Consider the following 11,118-nt stretch of genomic DNA (forward strand, 5'->3'; position numbering starts at 1 on the left):
CCATACACGGGCCGATAAAAGCTGCCGACAGACCAAGTCGGCAGCTTATTGGCCCGTGTATGGGGGCCCCCGACGGGCTTCCCCGATCGAGATCTGGCCGAAAGTCGGCCAGATCTCGATCGGATGGGGTTAAAAATCCCGTCGGATCGCGGCCGCATCTGTTCGTTGATGCGGTCCCGCGATCCGACCGCCCGTTTGGCGAACGCTAGGATCCGATCGTTGGGCCCTAGGGCCCACGATCGGATCAGCCCGATATTGCCCACCTCAAGGTGGGCATATCGGAGGGAGATCCGCTCGTTTGGCGACATCGCCAAACGAGCGGATCTATCCGTGTATGGCCACCTTAAGGAAGAGGCAGGAATATTAAACACATTTAAGACACAAACTGCAATGTATGGGATAAAGAAGAGGAAAGTGTGCTGGAATTATTTAACGTGTTGCATTCTAGATTATTTGTTTAGTTTTCTGTTCCTGTTTAAAATATTGATTCACAAAGGAGTCTATGGGCACATAAGAAAGACAAGCACAATATATTGCTGGCTATTCCTAGACTTTGAAGGATGGTTTTTCTAATTATTACTTGACTCTTTGCTGAAATAACAACAATATACTTCCTCTCAGAACAGCTTATTGGAAGAAAGCTCCTGCCTTGCTGGTACGTTTGCTAATCATTCCATGGCAAGTACTGGGAACAAAATAGTTTTAGTACAGAATTATTCTTGTCAGCCTTCATGCAAAGAAAAACTTACTATACAAAGAAAAAAGGAAATCTTACCTCTTTTATGAGACTCATGAATCGGGGTCCAAACCTCCAAGGCTTGTGCCTGTGACACTGCAAAGAGCTCACAGTCATTTGGGAGGCTCGTTGAGTTGCCACTGCGACCATATAGACAGCGTCATACATCAAGGCTGCATCTGTCTGTATCAAACACATACACAGACTGCATTTTATTATAATACTCGGATATAGTTGTCACTGCTTTGCTTTACTCACTTACCTTCACACTTCATAAGTCCCATTAGGACTCATCAAACTACAATTTCTGTCCTGTAGGGTTTTAAAATACTATCGTTTAGATCCTTTACATACAAATAAACTATTTCAGAACTTTAGACTTTAGATTACAGAGATGGCACATTTTTTACAACAGTATATATATATATATATATAATAACCGGGCTGTAGGCAGCAGTTTAACTTCCATTGCACCACATGCACTGCAGAGCAAAGCCATAGAAGTTGAAAAGCACTTGGAAAAAAGGCCATCCCCAGGATATTGGGTTTTGGATATGACACTGTAGAATTTTCTATTCAAGAGTCTACTTTTAAAGCTTTTTTTAAAAATCCTTTTTCTGTCCCTTTTACCCTAGTGCATTTGCGTCTCAATTTTAAAGCACTGAAGGGTTCCTCCTATTCAGAAATGGAGACAGCTCGCCACTTGGTGGGGCTACCTGTATTGTGGGGCGGCAATTGATTTTATTATTCTTCTCTTTTCTTTCTATCAATTTGTAAAGGTTGCTGGATTTGTGGTTTTATCGTTAGATAGCTCTATGAGAGTCAGCTTAAAATAATTTTATGACCACAGTCCAGTATACTCTGAGATCGTAGAAAAAAATGAGGTGTCCCTGAGATCGTTGCAAAAAATGAGATAGGGTTCTTAGGACAGCTCTACCATCTAATTTTTCCCTTTCTATCTAATTGCTAATGAAATCAAGCACTCTTTTAATCATTACTCTGGTTTAACCAATTTTTTAGTACCATATTAGTTGTTGCATTATTAATTAATTGTTTGGGTATTAGAGATAATGAATTGAAGCACTGGGCACTTTATATTTATTAGCAAATAATTGTAATGAATTCACTGGCAATTCAGGCACAGTGCACCTTCAAGTCAATGAAATACGACTTTTTGATTATTTTGTTTTCACCTTCAAATGAAATTAATTAATTGTTAGCACTTTTCAGTCAATCGGTAAAGGCAATCAAGATAAATCACCACGAAACAAGATCGTCACAGAATAAATTTTTATTGTTCACACCTTTTACATAATTTATGGCAAATAAAGCAATTTGTTGCCTAGCGTAAGTGGCAAGTTGAGGTTGGGTGGTTATAATAAATCTCGTCGTGAATTATCATAAGGGTATAATTGATTAGGGAAACATATGGGGTATTCTTTTTCTCTTTTTTCAAAATTAACTGTAGAACATGGTGGCACATGAGTTCCATGAATCCTTAAAGGTTCCAAGAAATAATGAACCCCTTCTTAGAGAGTCACAAGGAGCTGGCCTGTTTGGAAACATTCTGTGTTTTTATAGTCATGGAACTTTCTGGTGACTTCAAATGTCTTTCTATTTTTTTGGAGGAGTCTTTTATTTCCTATAAAATACGCAGGAGTCACCAACATACTGTTTTGGTGCTTAATGATGTCATATGTGTCACATGACTCATTATAAAAACCCAAATAAAAAAATGAGGATATAAGAAGCCACCTCGGAATTCCATGGCCTGTATAAATGTACTAAGACAACAGCTTCATATATGGTAATGGATTTGAATACCTGTATAAAGGCAGGAGAACTAAACCCACGTGAATTGAAAACCCCCATCCACTTCCCTCCATTGACCCCTTCCCTGCTTTCTGCCTCCATAGTACCTTACTTGAAAAAGTGTCTTTGGCATTAACATTGGCATATTCATGCAGAGTAGAGCAGTGGAGCTCTTGGGCGCCTTCTTCAGTATCTTCAAATACTCTTCTTTTCCTTCGGCAGTCTTCAGAGATTTCCGACGCATGCGCAGTAGGATTGAATACCAGACTGGCCCCAACTGTGCATGTGTGAAAAACTGTGTGTCGGCGCTCACTTCTGCAAGGAATCCATAGATACTGAAAATGAGCTCCTCTGCCCTTCTCCGCATGAAAAAGCCAACGTTAATGCCAGTGACACTTTTTCAAGTAAGGTACTATGGAGGGGGAAAGAAGGGTAGGGAGTCAATGGAGGGAAGGGGATGGTTGTTTTAGATTAACGTGGGGTTAGTTCTCCTTTAAAATGCCTCCTGCCTTAACAGGTATTCAATTTTTATAAAAGAAATTACAATAATTTGGATTAACAGAGGTTTGGTTCTCCTTTAAGTGACCTCTAATAACATACATACAGTAAATGACAAAAGTCAGTTCTTATTCAGAAATCTACATTCCAAATGATTTTATTTGTTGCTGATACATTAGCAACCAGTTACTTTTGACCGATCCACAATAAAAATGCACAGAGTACTTAAGGACCATCTTTATATTCCGAAGAACAGTCAACCCATCGCATGAATTTTTAAGATTGAGGATTAAAAGATTAAGAGTCCAGTTCTTAGCTATAGATTAATGAAGAGCATACAAACTATAAATATTTATATATGGGAAAGGGAGAAGAAAATACAGCCACAATATATGCAGCGAACATGGAATAAACTGATATTTTATTAATTTGCTGTTTGCAGTTCCGTATGCTGCAAAAATCTATTTTCCTAAGTAACCTCGCAGAGAAAAATAATTTAACCCAAGTTCAGCATTGAAGGCCTTCAATGTTCCTATTCCTTTGGAACAATTATCTTCTCTTTAGCACTTGAGGGTCCAAATGAAGGTCACTGCTCTACAGAATGATCAACTCCTGGAGGAGATCAGCATGGGGGCATATCTATAGCCTGTTTTGACCTCCAGAAAAACAAAGCAATGGATATATCACAAGTATCCACTGATTAAACAGAGAGGGACGGAGCTACTTTAACATGTTCACTCTTAAGTAATGAAAATATTTCAAGAGAATAATATTTCTTAGAGAAAAAAACATATGTTATATATGTAGCTAATTGTGTCTGACTGGGAGAGGAAATTTGATATAAGCCTTAGCCTAAAAACAAAAATCAGAGGCAGAAAACTCTATACACTTCTGTAATCAAGTCAACGGACTTGAGCAAAACCTTAAATAACTTCTGCAAGTGTGACACAAGTTAATTAAAAACTTTACTTCAGGGGATTTATATCAGTAGTTATTTTCTGTTATCTCAATCACACTTTTTGCTGGAGGATTTAAGGTAGAAAATGAAATATATAAAAAAAAATCTCTTAACCATTTCTCTTGCAACTTGAATTTAGGGCAGCTTTGTCTTTCTCTTGGTCTCCCTCAATCTCGCTTTCCTTTTCTTCTAGATTATTAAGTCTGCTGTTTTCTTAAAACAAGTTGACTTTTTTTTTGGCAGATGAATTTTATTTGAATTTATCCACAATTCTTAATCAATACACTGAAGTTATGGAAGTTGAAAATAAGGCGATTTTCTCAAACAAATAAATATTGCTGCAGATAATGGCAAATTGGAAACAGGATTAACTTGGAGATTCAGAGCCTTAGGTGGCAAGAGCTATACATAACTTAGTCTTAAAGCTCAAAATAGTCAATCCTGCTAAATTTGTATTTATAGGATTTCATGCATGTTTATTACTTGAAAGAAAAGTGAAAGAATAAGTAAATACAATAGGGTTGAAATGACAGTTGGACACAAAAAAGATTTTAAATAAACAAAATGTAAAACAACTTCATAGGGCTGTCAGAGACCCACATATCTTTTATACTGTATGACCCCAGTTGACCAACAAACTTTGTCACTATAGGGGATCATCATGGAGGTAAGGTTCGATGCTTTTTAGGGTAGTGAGACGCCTTAAAGGGATCCTGTCATCAAAAAACATGTTTTTTTCAAAACGCATCAGTTAATAGTTATACTCCAGCAGAATTCTGCACTGAAATCCATTTCTCAAAAGAGCAAACAGATTTTTTTATATTCAATTTTGAAATCTGACATGGGGCTAGACATTTTGTCAATTTCCCAGCTGCCCCCAGTCATGTGACTTGTGTCTGCACTTTAGGAGAGAAATGCTTTCTGGCAGGCTGCTGTTTTTCCTTCTCAATGTAACTGAATGTGTCTCAGTGGGACATGGGTTTTTACTATTGAGTGTTGTTCTTCGATCTACCAGGCAGCTGTTATCTTGTGTTAGGGAACTGCTATCTGGTTACCTTCCCATTGTTCTATTGTTTGGCTGCTGGGGGGGAAGGGAGGGGGGTGATAGCACTCCAACTTGCAGTACAGCAGTAAAGAGTGATTGAAGTTCATCAGAACACAAGTCACATGACTTGGGGCAGCTGGGAAATTGACAATATGTCTAGCCCCATGTCAGATTTCAAAATTGAATATAAAAAAATCTGTTTGCTCTTTTGAGAAATGAATTTCAGTGCAGAATTCTGCTGGAGCAGCACTATTAACTGATTCATATTGAAAAAAAATGTTTTTCCCATGACAGTATCCCTTGGTGGCCATAAATGTAACAATTACGATTATTCTTGGAAAAGATCTTTCCAAGAAACATTGTTTGTTTCAATACACACGTGTAGAGCTTAGTCGTCAGATATACAGGTAGAAACAATAGAATTCTACCTGTATCTGATGATTAGGCACTAACAATGGCGGATGTTTGGGTTCCTTCAAAGGCACCTGATCAAAATTTTCCATCCAGCCCAATCGACGAGCCGACTGATATCCAAGTCTTCTGCCGATATCAGCTATTTCCCACCATACACACACCGAATATTGTACAAAAATTAGTTTTGTATGATATTATCTGAAAGTCTATCTTTACACTCCAAAAGAACTGATGGTGCATCAATATTATATTTGGGCATCTGAACAACTGGGTAAAGGCCCAATTTCAAATCCAAAAATACTCCAGCTAAGACCTGTCAAAATCATGTAAAAGTCAATAGCAGATGTTCCTTTTACAACTGGAAGACCTTTCTTTGCTTGATGGTTTTCAAGGTTTTTGGGTGTTTTTGATGCTGGTGTTTGTGCAACAATGCAAAAAAGTTTATTAGTGGTTTTAACAACCTCCCAAACTGTATCCACATGGATCCACATGTTGGGTGAGGAAAAGTATATCTAGAAACATAATTTAAATTGAAATAACTTTATGGATAGTTGCAAATTGAGGGGCTTATTTATTACATTTTGAGATTGTGTTTTTGATTTGTTCACAAAAAACACGTCTAGTTATTTGAAGTTTCGAGTTTTTACAAGCGGAATTTTTCAAGATCTACTAAACGAACAAGCCTGAAGACTTAAGTGAAGAAAAATTCAGTTGTGAAAAGCCAATGAGCTTCTGTATAAGTAGGTAGATATTTTCAAAATAAAGTTTTAAAAAGAAATCATTTTGCAAACTCATCTAAAATGAATAGTATAATACAATTTTAATGTGTTTAGTGTGTAGAGTTTTTGTGCAGCTTTAACAGGATCAAATTTTTCCAGTTGGAGTTCTTTTGTAAATATGCAGGGAAACAAGGGTGTGTTTGCTTCACAAACATTACTATAGTTTATATAAACAAGCTGCTGTGTAGCCATGGAGGCAGCCATTAATGCACAGGATACACAGTAGATAACAGATAAGTACTACTATAGTTTATATAAACAAGCTGCTGTGTAGCCATGGAGGCAGCCATTAATGCACAGTATACACAATGAATATCAGATAAGTTCTGAAGAATCCCATCCCATACAACAGAGCTTATCTGTTATCTGCTGTGTATCCTGTGCCTTTCTCCTTTTTCAGCTTTGAATGGCTGCCACCTTGGCTACACATCAGCTTGTTTATATAAACTATAGTAGAGTTTCTGAAGCAAACACACCAGTTGTACTAGTACAGGGAAACGCTACATTATATTGTCATTCTTTTAAAACACTTTACTTTTTCTGGTGTTACTGTTCCTTTAAGCAGAAGAAATCTTGGGATGGAAACCAAGTTTCATTACTTTAAAACAGAATGGCTGCCCCCATGGCTACACAGCAGCTTGTTTATATAAACTATAGTAGTACTTATCTGTTATCTACTGTGTATCCTGTGCTTGAATGGCTGCCCCCATGACTACACAGCAGCTTGTTTATATAAACTATAGTAGTACTTATCTGTTATCTACTGTGTATCCTGTGCTTGAATGGCTGCCCCCATGGCTACACGGCAGCTTGTTTATTTAAACTATAGTAGAGTTTCTGAAGCAAACACACCAGCGTAGCACAACAGTACATTATATTTGCATTACTTTAAAACTGATTTTTTTGATGTTACTGTTCCTTTAACATTCACAACAAATATTATAATTAGTGATGAGCAAAATTTTCCACCCATAGACTTCAATGCATTTGGCATTTTTTTCAGATTTGCCCATCACTAATTATTATGGCTGGGAACTCTTTCTATTGTTTTGCGCCCCCTAGAGGAGAATTGCTCAAAAGTTTTTGCATTTGACATGAAATAAGAATCATTTTTTGTTTTGGAATTGTGAGCTTTAGTAATGCTGCAATTATCAACATTTCTCGTAAATCCCCCATATGTTTCATGTGTTGGGGAAGGATAGTCTAGTTAATGCAATGCTGGCTCATTAGACAAGGGAAGATGTTGCTTACAATATTATTATCTCCCAGGATTGGAGAGTTAAGCAGAGGCGGCAGTGCACATTAGCCCAGCATGTTGTCACCCAGCACAGCACATGTGTTTCTGACATGAACACAAAAGGTGACATTTCATAAAGCATAAATAATGCTGTAATTGTGCCTGAATTACTTTGTTTGTTCATTACAGCTGGAGAGGTGGGAGAAACCAGCACACTTGTGCCACTGCTTGGAAATAATATAGTACGTGGTCTCACTTTATTTAATCCCAAATCCTGTATGTGCCTGTAATCCAGCTGGCACAAGGGTCCCTAAAATAACAAAATTAAAACACTCTGATACAATTATATTCTGGTATTATCCCTGTGCTGATTCTAAATCATTCATTTGATTACTATAAAGTATACTATAGTACAGTGTTCAACGTTTACATTTATCTTGACCTGTCCTGTATGTCTAATTACTGCTCCATCTGCTTTTTCCCTACTTGCCGCTAACATACTTGAACTGGAACTAGGGCTTATTTACCAGTTATTGTGTCAAAAGACACTCTCGACTTACCTATAGTTGCACTCAGTATTAATGATTCGCCAGGCGAATTCCCTGTGAATTTCCATGTTTCGGCACCGGCAAATAAATTCACAAAACTACTGTGAAAATTCGTCGACGTCAGAAAATTTTGGACGCGTGATGGAAAAGTTGCTCGCGTCAAAACTGTCGTGCATTAACATTATTCGGACACCCATTGACTATAACGGCATTTCGCAGGTTTTTCGCCTTTTTGAAAATTTAGCAGGAAATTCACTAAATTTTCAGCGAAGAGAAATGGGACTAATTCACCCGTCATTACTCAGCTTCTGCTCTATGGCAGGCAGAATGGAGTCAACCTGCACCCTACCTTTCCACACTACCTCCCCATCAATTTTAAATCCACTTGGTGCAGCGTGCAGCATTCCCCTGTAACACTATAGCACTTACACCCCAGAGATATAAGATATAGTTGCAAACAAAATCATGTGTATTGCTGAACAGCACACCCAGTAGGCTGCCACTCCGTACAGGGGTTACCAATAGGCAAACCATACTGTATATGGCACCCCCAGGAACTTTTTGCATGCTTGAGTTGCTCTCCAACATGGGTTAAAAAAGGTTTCAATCCCCAACCTTAGATGTTCATGTTTTAGTAATGCATTTCCATGTATAGGTAATGACTTTATGTATTATATTATTACAATTATCCCTTTAATAATCTTAGTACCGTATATACTCGTGTATAAGCCGACCCGCGTATAAGCCGAGGTACCTAATTTTACCTATGAAAACCAGAAAAACTTATTGACTCGCGTATAAGCCTAGACACAACTCAGAAAAGTCTCAGAAATATCAAACAGTCGGTTTAATGTTAAAAATCAAGCCATGATGTGGGGAAGAGCGAGAGTTGTAGTTGAGGAGGAGCCACAGGTTGCAGACATGAGGCATGGCCTCCCCATACAAATACATTGTTCCTACACCCAGGCACCTTCCCCCTCTCTTACTTCCACCTCGGGCCCTGGGGATTAACAGTACGAACACCGGGACATACCGTACTCACAGCTCCAGAGCCGAGCCGCGAGCACGGACACTGGGGAACCCGCACTCACTGCAACATGGCGAGGGAAACGACGGCGACCCGACTGTTCTATTCTCCCTCCTCCCGCTGGTGCGCACTGCAGCCTGGGAAAGACTGGCACCTCCTCACTGCAGGCGCTACCTGAGCCTAGCGCCATAATAAACCCTCTGCACCTAATAATAAAGTAACAGGGTAATACCGTGCTTGCCACCCCCTCACATCCCAGTATCCCCCTGGCACCCCCCCCCTGACTTTGCCGAGATCCACAATAAACCAAGAGCACAGACCCACTACTACACAGTAGTAATAAAGTCTCAGGGACATACTATGACTCTTTGGGGGGATGTTTAGTAAACTGTAATGCTCAAGTGCTGGCCCTTTCTTTTACAATCCCCCCCCAGGCATCCCCACTTACTTTGCTGAGATGAATTCCACCTCCAGCATTTAGCGCTCTCCCTGCAGCTATTGATTCCTAATGGAATGTCCCATTCACTTGGCTTCATTCATCTCCAGCTGCAACAATATTACTTTCTATTTCGCGCAGTGTATGGGGACTGATTTGAAGGGGCGGGGCTGGGAAGCGATGACTGACGGCGCACCTCAAGCACGGGTGGGCGTGGTCGAGTTGGGTTCCTCGCTTCCTCCTGATAGGTTGGGTTCGGCGGTGGGTGGACACAGTGGAACGGTAGAGGCAGGAGCTGTGGATGTGAGAAGCGAGCGGCTGACGTCATTGCCAACCAATCGCAAGGCTCCCCCAGCCAGACTAAGCCGGCGCGAAGCAGCTGCTGGGTATTTGCATGTTGTGAGGGGATGTGGTGAGGTCCCGCTGGCAGTGTGTGCAAAGGGCTTGTACTCCTCGTGTGTCGTTGTTGTACTGACTGACTGACACACGTCTGATACCACAACCCATGTCACAGCTTCACCTTGTTGAAACTTAGGCGCAAAGTCACTAAGCGCCGAACGCTGGTGCGCACTGCAGCCTGGGAAAGACTGGCACCTCCTCACTGCAGCTGCTACCTGAGCCTAGCGCGTATTCACTTCCTGCTCCTCCCCTCCAACTTATTGTTATACCTCCCACAGACCGCGACGCCTCCTAGCGCTGTTCTCTCCTCGCTGCTCTTCCGGCTACTTCATGTGGGATTCATCAGCAGCTGACCCGCGTATAAGCCGAGGTAGGATTTTCAAGCACATTTTCGGTGCTGAAAATCTCGGCTTATACGCGAGTATATACGGTTTTTACTACATAAATTACTTTATACAAGAGTGATTCTTTATTCCCTTCATGAGCCCCACATGGCTGTTTATTTATGTACTGTATGTATGACATTTGGGTTAGGTGAATGTAATGATGTTGCTCACCCATTCATTTTGACAGAATTATGTGGCATTCATTCTAATGTTTGAACAAGAATAATACAAGAACAAGCCCAATCTTACTATCAGGGCCAGAACTAGGGGTAGGCAGAAGAGGCAGCTGCCTAGGGTGTAATAATAGGGGGCCTCTAAGCAGGCCCGGATTTGCGGCAAGGCCGCATAGGCCCGGGCCTAGGGCGGTAAAAAATAGGGGCGCCCAGCCGCATTATGGTGACGTGTGCGTCCCCATTTAATTACACCAGCTGCGCCGGCGTTTTTTCGTCGGCGCGCTGGGAAGGGGAGGTGTAGGTCGGACCGCGCGGCCTAGGGGCGGCCGGCAATGAAATCCGGCGCTGGCTCTAAGCAGCTACCTCTAAAATTGTCTCCTGCCTCCCCCTAGTCTGCACCTCTCAGTCTTCCCCTTCCTTCCCTCCTGACACCCTCCCCTCTGTTGATAACCCTCCATCGCTCCCTCCCTCGCTCTCCCGTCCATCCCTCCCCTCCGGTGATCACCCCTCCATCACTCACCCCTCCCTCCATTCCTCCCCTCTGTCACTCACCCCTCCCCTGCATCCCTCCCCTCCATCGCTCAGCCCTCCCTGCATCCCTTCCCTCTATCACTCACCCCCGTTGCTCCTCCCTCACGCTGGTGTGTATGCACACACACACATTCGCGGG

The 11,118-nt window shown here is 41.1% G+C and overlaps 1 protein-coding gene across 3 annotated transcripts in view; it reads right to left on the minus strand.

Moving 5' to 3' along the window:
• The window catches only part of grik1.L (glutamate receptor, ionotropic, kainate 1 L homeolog), a 238,566-nt gene that overhangs the window by 64,550 nt on the left and 162,898 nt on the right, over positions 1-11,118 (minus strand). For all 3 annotated transcript variants that reach the window (XM_041583393.1, XM_041583391.1, XM_041583392.1), the window contains exon 7: positions 776-919. In XM_041583393.1, the coding sequence (XP_041439327.1) occupies positions 776-919 (144 nt within the window). The remainder of the gene's footprint in view (positions 1-775; positions 920-11,118) is intronic.

This window comes from Xenopus laevis, chromosome 2S (genome assembly GCF_017654675.1).
Source record: "Xenopus laevis strain J_2021 chromosome 2S, Xenopus_laevis_v10.1, whole genome shotgun sequence".
Taxonomy (NCBI): Eukaryota; Metazoa; Chordata; class Amphibia; order Anura; family Pipidae; genus Xenopus; species Xenopus laevis.